The 16,899-nt window shown below is 53.6% G+C and overlaps 1 protein-coding gene across 1 annotated transcript in view; it reads left to right on the top strand.

Moving 5' to 3' along the window:
* Positions 1 to 1,859, top strand: part of LOC142256057 (fish-egg lectin-like) — a 10,876-nt gene extending 9,017 nt beyond the window's left edge. Inside the window, exon 4 of the mRNA XM_075327558.1 lies at positions 1,493 to 1,859. Within this exon, the coding sequence (XP_075183673.1) occupies positions 1,493 to 1,664 (172 nt within the window). The 3' untranslated portion in view covers positions 1,665 to 1,859. The remainder of the gene's footprint in view (positions 1 to 1,492) is intronic.
* Positions 1,860 to 16,899: the final 15,040 nt, after the last annotated feature.

Below are 16,899 nucleotides of genomic sequence, written 5' to 3'. Positions count from 1 at the left end.
ACAGGCAGAGAGACAGACAGGGAGACAGACAGAGAGACAGGCAGGGAGACAGACAAGGAGACAGGCAGGGAGACAGACAGGGAGACAGGCAGGGAGACAAGCAGAGAGACAGGCAGGGAGACAGGCAGAGAGACAGGCAGAGAGACAGACAGGGAGACAGGCAGAGAGACAGGCAGGGAGACAGACAGAGAGACAGGCAGAGAGACAGGCAGGGAGACAGGCAGGGAGACAGGCAGAGAGACAGGCAGAGAGACAGACAGGGAGACAGGCAGGGAGACAGGCAGAGAGACAGGCAGGGAGACAGAAAGAGAAACAGACAGAGAGACAGACAGGGAGACAGGCAGAGAGACAGGCAGGGAGACAGGCAGGGAGACAGGCAGAGAGACAGGCAGGGAGACAGAAAGAGAAACAGACAGAGAGACAGACAGGGAGACAGGCAGAGAGACAGGCAGAGAGACAGGCAGGGAGACAGACAGAGAGACAGGCAGTGAGACATACAAGGAGACAGGCAGGGAGACAGACAGGGAGACAGGCAGGGAGACAAGCAGAGAGACAGGCAGGGAGACAGGCAGAGAGACAGGCAGAGAGACAGACAGGGAGACAGGCAGAGAGACAGGCAGGGAGACAGGCAGGGAAACAGGCAGAGAGACAGACAGGGAGACAGAAAGAGAGACAGGCAGAGAGAGAGACAGGCAGAGAGACAGACAGAGAGACAGACAGGGAGACAGACAGAGAGACAGGCAGAGAGACAGGCAGGGAGACAGGCAGGGAGACAGGCAGAGAGACAGGCAGGGAGACAGAAAGAGAAACAGAGAGACAGACAGAGAGACAGACAGAGAGACAGGCAGAGAGACAGGCAGGGAGACAGGCAGAGAGACAGAAAGAGAGACAGACAGGGAGACAGACAGAGAGACAGGCAGAGAGACAGGCAGGGAGACAGGCAGGGAGACAGGCAGGGAGACAGGCAGAGAGACAGGCAGGGAGACAGACAGGGAGACAGGCAGGGAGACAGGCAGAGAGACAAGCAGGGAGACAGGCAGAGAGACAGGCAGGGAGACAGGCAGGGAGACAGGCAGGGAGACAAGCAGAGAGACAGGCAGGGAGACAGGCAGAGAGACAGGCAGGGAGACAGACAGGGAGACAGGCAGGGAGACAGACAGAGAGACAGGCAGAGAGACAGGCAGAGAGACAGACAGAGAGACAATTACTATCCTGGACAACAACGGGTACTACAGCTACTACAGCTTATAATAATCAGTGAGCTCCCTCTAGTGGTGGATGCAGGTTACATCTATAACAGCATTACACATGCAGGAGCATGGAGATGACTGACCCCTACTCTGTATAGCTCTAGTGCCAGCTGTGTTATACAGCCAACCCCTGACTTAGATGGGTGAAAACTTTATTATATTATTATTTATATTATGGGGCCACTTTTTGCTATCATTACGCCACCATTCGAGGTGTAAGTAATGTGTTTTTTCCATTTCAGGGACGGGATCTCGGCTGACAATCCTATTGGAACCTCTTGGACCCAGTTGGATCTTAGCGGCAAATTCCGACATGTGACTTATGATCAGGGCGTCTTGTGGCTTCTCGCGGAGAACGGAGCCATCTCTAAATGTGAAAATGTGAAAGTCCGCACTCCCTCAATCTGTTTTTAGATCTCATGAACAGATCCAACTCGTAGTATGTTATGGCATAATGGTTTTTGGGGGTGTTTTGCGGGATTGGAAGGAATTTTTGTCAAAATTAATTTTTACAGGTCAATAAAAAACAAAAATAAACTTGTTCAGTACAAAATGCTCCATTTGCCGTAATATCTTCCATGTGAAATAAAGTCTCACTTTTAATCCTTATTTTTCTGATATATTTTTTGTCAATGAATATTTTAAAGTAGTAGTTTACCAATGGTCGAGTGCGGTGGTGGGTAAAGGTAATATTTCCCCCATACAGTTACTACAGGCTAATATTCCCCCCATACAGTCAGTACTGGCTAATATTTCCCCCATACAGTCAGTACTAGCTAATATTTCCCCCATACAGTCAGTACTGGCTAATATTTCCCTTATACACTCAGTACTGGTTATTATTTCTCTGATACTGTCAGTACTGGCTAATATTTCCCTCATACACTCAGTACTGGCTAATATTTCCCACATACAGTCAGTGCTGGCTAATATTCCTCCATACAGTCACTACTGGCTAATATTTCCCTCATACAGTCAGTACTGGCTAATATTTCTTCCATACAGTCAGTACCGGCTAATATTTTCCACATACAGTCACTACTTGCTAATATTTCCCCCATGTACTCACTACTGGCTAATATTCCACCCATACAGTCAGTGCTGGCTAATATTTCCCCCATAGAATCACTACTGGCTAATATTTCCCCCATACAGTCAGTACTAGCAAATATTTCCCCCATACAGTCAGTACTGGCTAATATTCCCCCCATACAGTCAGTACTGGCTAATATTTCCCCCATACAGTCAGTACTAGCAAATATTTCCCCCATACAGTCAGTACTGGCTAATATTCCCCCCATACAGTCAGTACTGGCTAATATTCCCCCACCACAGTCAGTACTGGCTAATATTTCCCTCATACACTCAGTACTGGCTATTATTTCTGTCTTGCAGTCAGTACTGGCTAATATTTCCCTCATACAGTCACTGCTGGCTAATATTCTTCCCATACAGTCAGTACTGGCTAATATTCCCCCATACAGTCAGTACTGGCTAATATTCCCCCCATACAGTCAGTACTGGCTAATATTCCCCCACAACAGTTAGTACTGGCTTATATTTCCCTCATACACTCAGTACTGGCTATTATTTCTGTCATGCAGTCAGTACTGGCTAATATTTCCCTCATACAGTCACTGCTGGCTAATATTCTTCCCATACAGTCAGTACTGGCTAATATTCTTCCCATACAGTCAGTACTGGCTAATATTCCCCCATACACTCAGTACTGGCTGATATTCCCCATACACTCAGTACCGGCTAATGTTTCCCCCATACAGTCAGTACTGGCTAATATTTTTCAGTGAATTCAGTGCCCCTTAAAAGATAAAGACCCCTTAGTGTCACCTTAAAAAATACCCTCTGAGTGCCCCTTTAAAAACAAGAATGCCCCCAAAGAGTGCCACTATTGTGGCCCCCAGGCAGATAAAAAATAAAGCTTATTCTTACCCACGCCTGAGCCCACTCATGACCTCAACAAACAAATCCACCCACAGTCTGCACCCAGCACGTAGGCATTGCAGATTTTATTGGCCCATTTCTCTTGTGCCATCTATTATTGATCCTTTTGACTCCCAAATGGTAGAGGCCGCCATTATCTACCCCTTTTAGATTTCCACTTCCTTCCACCCCCCCCCCAAGAAAAATGACGGCCCAGTTGTTTAGGATAAAATTGTCCAAAAAGATGTTTATTACAGGCCCAGAAAAATAATTTGAGATGAGGAGGCTCTTGGAGCTCAAAAATCCTCTAAAACCCAAACTGTAACTTTTCAGCATTACCCCCTCCAGTCACAATCATAGGCTCAGGAGCACCTGTAATGCTGGAAACTCATTGTCAAAAAGATCTTTATTATAGGCCCAAATAAATAACTTGAGATGAGGAGGCTCTTGGAGCTCAAAAGGCTACCGGTACACAAACTGTAACCTTTCAGCATAACCCCCTGAGTCGCAACTATAGGCTCAGGAGCAGCTGTAAGGCTGGAAACTCATCGTCAAAAAGGTCTTTACTATAGGTCTAAATAAAGTGGGGAGGCTCTTGGAGCTCAAAAGGCTACCGGTACACAAACTGTAACCTTTCAGCATAACCCCCTGAGTCGCAACTATAGGCTCAGGAGCAGCTGTAATGCTGGAAACTCATCGTCAAAAAGGTCTTTACTATAGGTCTAAATAAAGTGGGGAGGCTCTTGGAGCTCAAAAGGCTACCGGTACACAAACTGTAACCTTTCAGCATTATCCCCTAGTCATAACCATAGGCTCAGGAGCAGCTGTATTGCTGGAAACTGGAAATGTATTGTCAAAAAAAGTCTTTATTATAGACCCAAATAAATAATTTGACATGAGGAGGCTCTTGGAGCTCAAAAGGCCTCCAGTACCCAAACTGTAACCTTTCAGCATTACCCACTGAGTCGTAACCATAGGCACAGGAGCAGCTGTAATGCTATAAACGTATTGTCAAAAAAGTCTTTATTACAGGTCAAAACAAAAAATTTGAGGTGAGAAGACTCTTGGAGCTCAAAAGACCTCCAGTACCCAAACTGTAACCTTTCAGCAATTCCCCCTCTAGTTGTAACAATAGCCTCAGGAGCAGCTGTAATGCTGTAAATTCATTGTCAAAAAGGTCTTTATAATAGGCCCAAATAAATAATTTGAGGTGATGATTCCCTTGGGGCTCAAAAGGCCTCCAGTACCCAAACTGTAACGATTCAGCAACCATAACTTGAGTCACAACCATAACCATAACCATTCAGGAGCACCTGTAATGCTGAAAACTCTATCATACCACCGACTCCCAGGGACCCCAGCTCGAAGAATCCCAAAACTCCACTAGGCCATGACAATTAGAGGGTACCATCTACCTGGTGAAATCTCCTCCCACCATAATTTTGTCACTAACTCCAAGAAGTCCACCCTAACTAGCAAACCCCATCCCAACCTCCAAACTGACCCTGAAAAAAGCTAAATATTATCCCCTTACCATCTTGATATAATAATACCGCCAAGATGGAGGCTGAGGAGCACGAGTGAGAAATAAGGGATTTTTTGCTGTCAAGCAGAAGAATCCCCCCATAGACCTAATGGAATCTCTTGGAGGAGACCTGTCTAAGGTCTGGGGCAGAGGAAGAGCAGAGATAACAAAAAAGTCACAACACATAAACAATAAATGGCGGCATACAGGTGAAGGAATGGCAAGTGGCCACAAGATGTCACTGCTGGAGAAGAAACCCGGAGATGCACTACCTGCAAGTGGAGAGGACCAGGTGTAGAGCTTGAATGCAAATATAATGGAGAATCGCTGTCTGGTTTGGTGAAAAAACGTTTGTCTGATTAGACCGCAAAATGCTGGTCCAGCGTTTGGAAATTTTTTGGATAATCTGCATTGGTGGCAAACACAAGGGTAATTTTAATTTTATCAACCCTCTTGTCTAAAGACCCCGTTACACGGGACGATATATCGGGCGATCGCATGTGCGACGTGACACGCTCAGATCATATTAACGATTTGCCGGTATCGCTCATAGGTTGTTTATTTGCTGTCACATGTAACGATCTCAAAATCGACGCATCAGCGATATATTGTTGGACCCAGGCGGTCGTTTGAATGTTGTTCGTCGTTGGCAGGGCGTCAAACGGAGCAATATGTCGGCTGCGTCCCCAAAAGCAAACAATTTTTTAAAAATGAACGACGTGTCAACGATCCACGATTTTCATCCTATTTGCGATCGCTCAGAGTCGCTCGTAGGTGTCACACGCAACGACGTCGCGAACGATGCCGGATGTGCGTCACGTAATTCGTGACCCCAACGACATATCGCCCGATATATCGTCTCGTGTAACGCCGCCTTTAGGCTAACGGTGAGGATTTGATGTGAATTTTCAATCCGCAGAGTGTCCCGTGGGTACATGTGGCAGCACATATCATAAACGAAGCATTTCAATTATACAGCTTAGTCAACTTGTGCTTCCTTCTACAGCCACCTCAGTGCAGAGCCTGTGTCCTGGTCTGGCAAGCTCAGTATTCCTTCCCTAACACTTCCGAGTTTGGCTTACATGCAGCCTGTGTCCCCGTTATCTTCTGTGCTGTCTCAGGGACCCCACTACCACAGTTATATCTTTCAAGACCTTCAGCTCAGTACTACTGAAGTCATGCTCACCTTTCTTTTCTATTTTCCAGGGCACCCAGACTTGTCTGTAGTACTCAAATCCTCCCTTCTTTCCTTTATTCCTTCCTTCCTTTCATCCTTCCTGTGATCATTTCTTCCTTCGATTCTTCCTTCCTTTGATCTTTCCTGTCATAGTTTCTTCCTTCAATCATTCCTTTGATCCTCCTACCTTCCATCCTTCCTTCCTTTGATCCTTCCTTAGATCCTTCCTTCCTTTGATCCTTTTGTCTCGGGCAGGGGACAGACCACGGCAGGGGAGGCTACCCGAGGCGCTCTGATCCGGTATCGAGGCTGTGGCTCGAGTGGCAGCTGGATCCTGGGCTCGTGCAGCAGCCCGCCGCCCACAACTGTGTAAAAGGAGGTATTTACAGGGGAGAGAGTTTGTCAGTGATGCCACCCGTGGGTTGTGGTGATTTGTTGGTGACAGCGCCGCTGCCTTTGTATGCGACACCCGGGGCTGATGGAGTAGGGCAGCAGGATGGTATCCCCTCCACGGGTAGGGGAGGTGTAGCCCCGGGGCCCAGGTGTAGGTGGTGTGCAGTGCTGGGGCGCCATCTGTAGGCTGGACCAGATGAAAGCGGTGTACTCACTGTTTAGAAATAAGTCACACAGAGTCCAAGTAGTAAACCAAGTGACGGATACTGGTAGCCTCCTGAGGGGTGTGCTTGAGTCCCGCACACCGGTTGACAGGACAAGGGCCCTTCCTCCTGCACTTCAGTGTTTTGTCTTGTGTTTTGACTAGTCCGCATGAAACGGGAAAAGTCCACTCCCGATGTCTTTACTGTGGGAGCTGTGGCCCACGAGATCTGACCCTTGGGATTTTTGCAGGCACTTGCAGACGCCATATCCCCCGCGTTGGGCTTCCGTCTCGCTCTATCTGGGCTCTCTGGTGGGACAAGACGTGGAATCTTGTCCCCTGCTGGCTAATTGACAAGGGGCTTGAAGCTGTCCTTGCCCTGGGGTCCAGGCACGCCGACTGTGCACGGCCTCCGGACCGGATTCCCGCTGTCAGCACCAGCAGCCTACAACCCTGCCCCGGTCCACTTAAAGTCTCCTGCAACTGGATCTCTGTCGCCTGTGGCCCTGCTCTGCCGTCTGCCACCTAGTCAGCTCAGGTAGTCTGGTAGTCCAAGCACTACAACCCCCGACTACCACTTCACTCCTCTCACTTCCTTTGTCCACTCACTAACTGACTTGTTCCCTCCCCTGACACCTCAGAACCCCTAGGTGGGCGTCACCATCTGCCTGGCCCCGCCCACTGGTGTGTCCCTATTGTCCATGGGGGGGTGACTAGGCTTTGTGGCTGGTGTTTGTACCTGTGTGTGGGTTGTGTTGGTAGGCAAGGGGGAGAGAGTCCTTCATCTGAAAGATGGATGCAGTCTCCTGTAACAACCTGGTTTTGCCAGGGCGTGACACTCCCCCTTGGTAAAACACAGCCCATCCTCGGGCTGTCCGGCACTGATTTTTATTTTTTCTGGAACGGTAAAAGGCAAAAGATATAAAACACATAACATTGCATAAAACTGTAAACATTTTGTGCCGCCTCCGTGACAGCAGCCAGCGCTGCTTGGATTCGGATCTACGGTATGGCTCGAGGGGGTCACCGGACCTGGGGGTCACGCGGACACTCCGAATGAAAGGGGGGACGTATTTGTACGGGATTGGTTGTGAACTGTCTGTCATGCCACCCATGGTGTGTGGTGAGATGTAGCACCACCGCTATCGTTGCAGGGCTCCCGTGGACGTTGGGCTGGCAGCTGGATGTTAACCCCTCCGTGGGTAGGGATGGATGTCCCGGGGCCCAGTGTCTCTGTGCTGAGGGTTGGTGATTGCAGGGGCCGGCGCACCCGGCCAGGCCGGGGGTGTTACTCACGGTCAAAGAAAGCACACAAGTCCTGTGGTAAACCAAGGGGATGGCTGGCTGCCGCAGACGGGTATATCTGGTCCCACACCCGGGTTGATAGTCAGGGTCCCTCTCCATTGCCTCCTAGCCAATGGTGCCCGGGCTCCAACCCCGGCACCTGTCAGACTCCTCTCTCCTTCACTGACTACTCTCAACTCACAACTGACTGTCAACTCTCTGTGTTTTCCTGCCTCAGGCCCTCTGAACTTTTCGGCGGGCGTGGCCAACTGCCTGGCTCTGCCCCCTGGTGTGTTCATCCAGCACTGAGGGAGGTGACTAGATTATAAAGGTTGGCTGATGTTACCTTATTGGGGGACAGGTGTAATGCGGGGGTTTACCTGTGACTACCTGGCTAGTCCAGGGCGTCACACTCCCCCTTGCTTAACTACAGACCGTCCGTGGGCTGTCCGACCACCACCGTTTATTTTGTAACTGCAAAAGATAAAAAGAGAACATATGTACAATTATAATAACAGTATTTACAATTAAGCATGTTTGTGTTTCTTCCCTTGCGGGAGGCATGTTACTTAAACATTGAAAAAATATAAAAACATTTTTATTAACCAGGAACGGGACGGGACCGGGTCCTTTCATTTGCCCACCCAAGCAAACCTAAACCTTGATGCTGCCTCTAAAGACAGGTCAGCCCCCCTTTTCCCCAGTCCAGGAATCGGGTTCAGGTCCGGGTATTGCCCATACGGGCCGGGTAAAAAGTTCCTTACCTGGCAGTCTCTCAGAGGCCCCACGTCCAGGGGACACCTGACCCGGAGGGTTGTCACCAGTTCCAATGGTGACGGGACCTTGGCCTACAACATCCCGCAGGCCCTTCCTCCAACCACCCTCCCTGGGTGAAAGGTTGGTCCGGGATTATTTACAAGCCCAAAAGTTTTTGGGTGGCTTGCAAGTTCTCAGCCATGTTCACTTTAAAACGGGGTAAACAGCGGGAATCAAACAAAGTCCCAACGGGGACGGGCAGTATGGTAGCCGGGAACCGCCACCTTTTAACACTCTTAAATGCGGGCATGCACATCCTCTTTACCCTCCTGCTCAGGAGCCAGACTTCCTGGGGAACCCTCGGCACTGGCTACGACCGGCCTCACATACTGCCGTGGGACCCCATGCTCAACAGTCTGCGCCTCCTTTCCACGAGCACCTTGCCGCTGGTCTTCAGCCGGGACGAGGTACCTGGGAGCAGCGGGTGCTGCCTCTGTTGCGGCCGGGTGGACTGCCGGGGCCGACGTCATCTCTGTTGTGGCTGGGCGGACTGCCGGGGATGGATGGGATGTCGTCAGCGGTGCCGGAGCGATGGTGACGGTAAGGCCTGAGGGCCCAGAAGCTGGTTCCTCCCCCGTAGATGGTACGGGCTTCGCTGCCACGGACTGGGGCAGTGGGTCTGTTGGGGCGTTGGGTGCGGGCACGGGCGACGAGGGAAACGGCGTGGCGGACGGGAACAGGTCGGGCCCCTCAGCCGGGACGGCCGGTTCCTGGGGAACATAGGGGCGTGGGTCACTGCTTACCCGCTCCTCCAAGATCATCTCCATTTCGTGCGCCCGGACGGCTGCAGCCATGCCCTTCATCTCCGACGCCCACTTCGCCAGCATGAAGTGGGCTTGGGGCTGGATACTCCGACACATCCTGCCGCGTAGGTGTCCAGGAACGGGTTTCTGCAGAGTCCTGATGTCCCTGCACTTATCAGCCACGGTTACATCCGCTCTTCCCGCTTCTCTCCCTTGGTCTTTTCGCGGCACTCCCTTCTTTGGCCAATCAGTTTCGCTTTTCGACCTCTCGTTTTGCTGCACGGCCGCATTCCCAGGGGGCATGGCTTCGGTTTTTCGCGCCCTTTCTGCAGGGAAGAAGACTCTGACGGGAATCTTCGAGCCAAAAGATGGCAGCAAGATGGCGGATTCTGCAAATTTCGCAACGGATCACCGCTGACTTCACTTCAAGGCGCACTTCACTAGGTAAGTGAATAGGTAAGTATCCTGTTCGTGACGCCAGAAGAGTCGATGTGTACCGCCCCGGGCTCGGCTGCGACCGAGCTGCTCGGATCCGGGCTCGTTGGTGGGTGGCTCGAGCGCCTCTGGACCTGGGGTCACTTCGCTCTGAAAGGGAATGCTGACGCTTTTGGTGGGGGGGTTAGGTAGGTGCACGGCCGGAGCCGCGCTTGAGTTCGTGACGCCACCCACGGGATGTGGTGAAGGTAGACACCACCGCTGCAGTTACGGGGCATCCGGGGGAGATGTTTATGCAGCAAGATGTTAACCCCTCCGTGGGCAGGGATGATGGCCCCGGGACCCGTTGGGGAAGTAGCTGGGCGGTGCAGGGCGGTGCGCGGCCGGATGGCACTGTGTACTCCCTGTTATTGACACACACAAGTCTCTGGTAAACAAAGTTGATGGTGGTCGGTGCCCGCAGCCGGCTGCGTCTGGTCCCCCACCCGGCTCGGTGGTCTTGGCCTTTCTCCTGCACCGTGTAGTGTATTTGGGCTGCCTGCGCTTCAGCGGTGGGAGTCCGCTCTCCGGCTGTATGTATGTCGGGAGAGCCCTTTTGCCCACAGACGCTGGCCCATGGGATCTCTCTGCCTGTGCAGTGGCTTTCTATCCCCCTCGGTGGGCTGTTGTCTTCAGTCGGGACTTGGGTGGGAAAGGACCTATAGTCCAGACCGCAATCAGTCAATTAACTCAGTCCAGTGGATTCTGGACCTCGTTTCAGGGTCTGAGTACACCCCTGTGTGCTCCGGTTTCTGAGTCGGTTCCCCGGGTCGGTACCGGCGGTCCACTACCCTGTCCCGTTCCACCACGGTTCCACCGAGCCGTCTTCCCGGCTCCTGCAGGCTAAGGCCACCGTCTGCCTCCTAGCCTCCTAGCCAATGGTGCCCGGGCTTTAACCCCTCAACTCACAACTGACTGTCAACTGTCTGTGTTTTCCTGCCTCAGGCCCTCTGAACTCCTCGGCGGGCGTGACCAACCGCCTGGCTCCGCCCCCTGGTGTGTTCATCCAGCACTGAGGGAGGTGACTAGGTTATAAAGGTTGGCTGATGTTACCTTATTGGGGGACAGGTGTAATGTGGGGGTCTACCTGTGGCTACCTGGCTAGTCCAGGGCGTCACATTACTCACGGTCAAAGAAAGCACCCAAGTCCTGTGGTAAACCAAGGGGATGGTGGCCGGCTTCCGCAGACGGGTGTATCTGGTCCCACACCCGGGTTGATAGTCAGGGTCCCTCTCCTCTGCATTTGTGTCGCCCGGGGACCAGGGGTACTCAGACCCGGGCCACAGGGTCACTTCTGTGGGTATCACGGTAGCGTGACCCGGTCTGTGATCCCAGGCTCCACAGTAAAAGGGGTTTTGTTAAGGGAGATTGTCCGTGACGCCACCCACGGTTGTGGTGATTGTGGAACACCACCGCTGCTCTGGACGGGGATCCCGGGAGTGATGATATGGAGCAGCTAGATGTTATTTCTCCCCTCCGTGGGTAGGGGGTTGGTTGTCCCGGGGCCCGGTGATGGGGTCAGCAGGGAGCAGGGTGCAGTGCTGCAGTGCGGTGCCCGAGGGCACGGGTGTACTCACAAGTAAGTCACACGGAGTCACTGGTAAACTAGGAATTGCTGGTGTCCGCAGCCTTCGGTACGGGGGGTGTTAGTGTCTCACACACGGTGCAGCAGCCCTTGTTGTTCTTTCCCTGCAGCCAGGTGCCTTTCTCTCCTCTCTCTTCCTCTTTCTCCTCAGCCGGGAACGGGGAATCCACTCCCCTGTAGTGATCCGGGTACCCAGGTACCGAGGGGCCACCGCCCTGCTCCGGCTACCTCTGGCCCCTTCCTCACTACAGCCTGTCCCGGCCCTCTCGGAGCACGCTTTGCTTTCAGCCTGGGAGCTACAGCTCCAGGCTCCACTTCTGTCTCCTTCTCCACACACTCTGCTCCAGCCCCTCCCCTCTGCTCTGCTTTTCTCTTACCCTGGGGGAGGTGGTTTGTCTTGCTGCATCGGTGTGAGATCAGATTACCAAGGAGGATTAACTCTTTCTGTGACAACCTGGCTGTGCCAGGGCGTCACACACCCCCTTGGTAAAACACGGCCCGTCCTCGGGCCGTCTGGCCACCAACATTTATTAAACTGGGAAAAGAATAAAACATTTTAAACATTTTCACACACGTATTTTCAATCTTCCCACAGCGGGATGTACATTGCTTCAACGTTGCGACAACAATAACACTTTTAATAATGGCAACATAATGGGTCCTTTAGTCACCCACCCAAACAACCTAGCCTTGGTGCTGCCCCTAAAACCCAGGCAGCACCCCTTGACCCCAGTCTAGGAACAGCTCCAGATTGGTCAACGGGACCGGTACTTCGCTGCCGTTGCGGCCGGGCGGACTGCCGGAGCCGTCGTTATCTCCGTTGCGGCCGGGCGGACTGCCGGGGCCGGTGGCAGGGCGGTGACAAAGGTGAGGCCTGGGGACCCCAGGTCTGGGTCCTCCCCCACAGGCGCTGCGGGCTCCGTTACCGGTAACAGGGGTAACGGGTCGGTGCATTGCTGCGGCGGCCTCTTCCAGGAACCAAATGCTGGCAGTGTCCTGGCGTCCCTGCCTTTACAGTCCTGGTCACATGAACTGCAGTTCCTTCCTACTGCTCCCCCTTGGTACTCGGGAGCAGTCCTTCCAGCAACTTTTAAAGTTTCCCTTTCGCTTCCGGTCCTCCGGAGCTTCACTTCCGCCCGCGTTCTCAGGGGGCGGAGCCTCTTTTTCGCGCCCAACGCTTGGGGAAGAAGGTGGTGGGCGGGAGATTTTCGCGCCCAAAATGGCGGCAAAGATGGCGACTTTAAAAATTTTGCAGCGGATCACCGCTGACAGTCCAGAACAAGGCGCACTTCCTCCAGGTAACTGGATGGGTTCGATCCTGTTCGTGACGCCAAATGTGTCGCCCGGGGACCAGGGGTACTCAGATCCGGGCCACAGGGTCACTTCTGTGGGTATCACGGTAGCGTGACCCGGTCTGTGATCCCAGGCTCCACAGTAAAAGGGGTTTTGTTAAGGGAGATTGTCCGTGACGACACCCAAGGTTGTGGTGATTGTGGAACACCACCGCTGCTCTGGACGGGGATCCCGGGAGTGATGATATGGAGCAGCTAGATGTTATTTCTCCCCTCCGTGGGTAGGGGGTTGGTTGTCCCGGGGCCCGGTGATGGGGTAAGCAGGGAGCAGGGCGCAGTGCTGCAGTGCGGTGCCCGAGGGCACGGGTGTACTCACAAGTAAGTCACACGGAGTCACTGGTAAACTAGGAATTGCTGGTGTCCGCAGCCTTCGGTACGGGGGGTGTTAGTGTCTCACACACGGTGCAGCAGCCCTTGTTGTTCTTTCCCTGCAGCCAAGTGCCTTTCTCTCCTCTCTCTTCCTCTTTCTCCTCAGCCGGGAACGGGGAATCCACTCCCCTGTAGTGATCCGGGTACCCAGGTACCGAGGGGCCACCGCCCTGCTCCGGCTACCTCTGGCCCCTTCCTCACTACAGCCTGTCCCGGCCCTCTCGGAGCACGCTTTGCTTTCAGCCTGGGAGCTACAGCTCCAGGCTCCACTTCTGTCTCCTTCTCCACACACTCTGCTCCAGCCCCTCCCCTCTGCTCTGCTTTTCTCTTACCCTGGGGGAGGTGGTTTGTCTTGCTGCACCGGTGTGAGATCAGATTACCAAGGAGGATTAACTCTTTCTGTGACAACCTGGCTGTGCCAGGGCGTCACACATTCAGTGTTTTGTAGAATGGACTTCCCGGCTTGAAACACGTGAGTCCGCTCCCGGTCCTTTGGTTGGGAGCCGTGCCCGTCAGACGCTGACCCTTGGGATCTATGGGCCCTGGCAGTTGCCTTATTCCTATCGGTGAGTGTTTGTCTACTTTTTGGGACTTAGGTTGGGACAGGACCTGTAATCCTGCCCTCAATCGGTGAAGTAGCCAGGCCGCCTGTGTCGGTGCTGGCTTCAGGGTGTGAGTACCCCCTCTGTGCACACGGTTTCCGGGTCGGTTCTCCGGTGTCGATACCGGGGCAGGATCCAACCCTGTCCCAGTCCACTCCGGCTGCCGTCTTCCCGTCTCCTGCAGACTCTGACTAACGTCTGCCACCTAGCCAGAACGTCAGGGCTCTTACCCCGACGCCTGTCAGCTAGCACTTCACTCCACTCCAACTTGAACTAGAACTAGACACTGACTGCACTTCAACTCAACACTCAAACTAAACTGATTGTTTTCCCGCCCCGGGCTCACCAGACTCCTAGGTGGGCGTTCCCTAACCGCCTGGTCAAGCCCACTGGTGTGTCTGTCCTTCCCTAAGGGGGGGATGACTAGGATTTCAGGTCGGCTGGTTTTAACCCCGTGTGGGATGGGTGTTGTGCGATGGCCTAAACTGTGTGACACCTGGTTTTCCAGGGCATCACAATTTCATCCCTATATAGGGAGGCACTCTTCTTAAACGTTGCAAAACTTATCTTCTCCCTTCAACCCGCCACCCAAAACACCTGAACCCCTGGTGCCACCACTAGCCATGCTGTCACACCACCCTGAGTTCCTGACAGTGTCCGTGGTGAAATGATTGAAGTCCCCTTCCCACCAGTCCACCCCAAAGAGTCCCAAAGTTCTGGAACCCTCTGGCCTGGAGGTTAGCCACCGGTTTCATTAGTGACTGGGCCTCGGCCGACTCTACCGCAGGCCCTTCCTCCAACCAGTCTTCTACAGCGGTGTTAGAGTCCTGGTGGTAGGGTAAACAAGAAGGTAAATAGGGATATATACAATGACCCAAGAAAGTTTTTGGCTGGCCTCTGCCAGTCCTGAGGCCATGGTCCATGAACAACAGGGGAAAAGCTGGGTTAAAACACGGAAAGGGGGTAGCCGGATTCCGTTACCAATCACTCCTTCTCATACAAATGACGGTGGGAGGTGAGGCATAGCTGCTCGTTAACCACGACCCACTTCTTGATGTCAAGGGCAAACCACCCTCGCTCTCCACAGTGCCGGGTGTAGCCAACCATGTCTCCGGGTTCCAGATTCCTATCTGGGTGGCCGATTGGTAGATGAGGGGCCACATCCTTCCGGGATACAAATATCTCGGCCTCCAGTCCTGGCTGGTAGATGAACCCCCACCCTTTCTGGGGGTCAAAATGGCGGACCTGTCCCCGGTACGTCAGGCCCTTGACCCGGAAAGTAGCTTGCCGGAGACAGTCCTACTCCCGGTAGGTTCGGGCAATCACACCCGCCCTTTTCTCCTCTCGAGCGGCGATTTCCTTGTGGGGCTGTTGCTGTTGCTGCTCCCAGTACGGGGCACGGGTTCCGTGCTCCTCCTCCTGCTCAGGAGCCAGGCCCACTCGGATATGTCGCGGGCGGAGGGGCCGCTCTCGCTACGCTCGGGTCCGCGGCTGCTGCTCGGTGGCTCGAGCGGTGGGCCGGACCCGGGGACTCGAGCAGCGCTCCTCGCCCACGAGTGAAAAGGGGGTGGTTTGTTTGGGGAGATAGTTCGTGACGCCACCCATGAGTCGTGGTGATGATGGGCACCACTGCTGCTGGTGAGGGGGATCCTGGGAGAGATGGCAGGGAGAAGCTAAGATGTTGTCCCCTCCGTGGGTAGGGGTTGGTGATCCCGGGGCCCGGTGGCGGTACGGGGAGGCAGAATGGCCGGGGTGCAGGGTTGAAGGGGCAGCGCGGAGCGGTGCTGGATGGCACAGTTGTACTCACTCAGGCACAAATTCACAGAGTCTCTGGTAAACTAAACGGCTGGATGGACGTGTCCCGCAGCCGGCTGCAGTGTCTTTGCTCTCCCCGGACAGGTGGTGGCGGCTGTCTTTCCCTGCACCTGTGTAGAATGTGTTGACTCCGATGGTTTCCCAACGGTGGTCCGCTCCCCGGCGTATAGGTACCGAAGGAGCCCGTTTTGCCCGCAGGTGCTGGCCCGTGGATCTCTAGCCTATGGCGGTGGCTTTTTATCCTCACTGGTTGGACTGTTGCCTTCTGTCGGGTCTTGGCTGTTAGGAAACCCCTGGGGTTCCGGTCACTCTCGGATTTGACCGTTGTCGGCGGCTCCCAGCCTAGTCGGGGTCCGATGGCCCTGCCTTTGTGCTTAGCTTCACTCCGCTCCCCGGTTCGGTACCGGCGGGCTACCGCCCGACCCCGGTCCTACGGTTCCGCAGAGGTCCACTAACTCCTGCAGACGGCCACTACCATCTGTCGACCTTGCTGACAGTGCCTGGGCTTCTACCCAGACACCAGCAGTTTCTCCACTCCAACCTCAACTCCTCACTCCACTTCACTGAACTCCAAAACTCAACTCCCCTGAACTCTTGCTCTTTCATGCCTCCAGGCCTGTGAACTCCTCGGTGGGTGGGGCCAACCTCCTGGCTCCGCCCCACCTGGTGTGGACATCAGACCCTGGAGGGAGGCAACAAGGATTTTGTTTGACTGATGTAAACTATCCAGGGGAGGGGGTGTGTGTGATGTTATGTCTGTGACTACCTGGCTAGTCCAGGGCGTCACATTCCCCCTTAGTGAAATTCAGACCATCCGCGGGCTGCCCGTCCATCACCGGTTTTATTTCTGCAAAAATAGAAATTTAACATGGAAAACATTAAACATGAGCATATTTATCACTCTTCCCTTACAGGAGGCTTTTCTCTTTAACGTTACTTAACGGCATAAAAACATTTTTATTAATAACGGACGGGTCCATGTTCTTCCGCTCCCCCACCCAAGCAACCTACACCTTGATGCTGCCCCTAAGAAATGGGCAGCACCCCTTTACCCCAGTCCTGGTCCAGGTTACCCGAGCGGGAACGGGTACGGTGTCTCGCACCCGGCTGTCATTTCAGGGGACCCCACGTCCAGGGGGGGGCCATGACCCCCGGAGGATGGTCACCGGTCCTGGTGGTGACCGGACCCCAGCCTGCTCTGCTGCGGGTCCTTCCTCCAATCTGCCTCTCCGGAGGCGGCAACGGAATACAGCCCACAAATTATTTACAAGACCACAAGTTCGTGGTTGGCCTGCAAGTTCTCGGCCTTGTTCATTAGTAGTTTCTCATGTGGGCTGTTTCGGGGTAGTTGTATGGCAGACAAAGATTAAA

This window comes from Anomaloglossus baeobatrachus, chromosome 11 (assembly GCF_048569485.1).
Source record: "Anomaloglossus baeobatrachus isolate aAnoBae1 chromosome 11, aAnoBae1.hap1, whole genome shotgun sequence".
Lineage (NCBI taxonomy): Eukaryota > Metazoa > Chordata > Amphibia > Anura > Aromobatidae > Anomaloglossus > Anomaloglossus baeobatrachus.
This window is presented reverse-complemented; position numbering and strand designations above follow the sequence as displayed.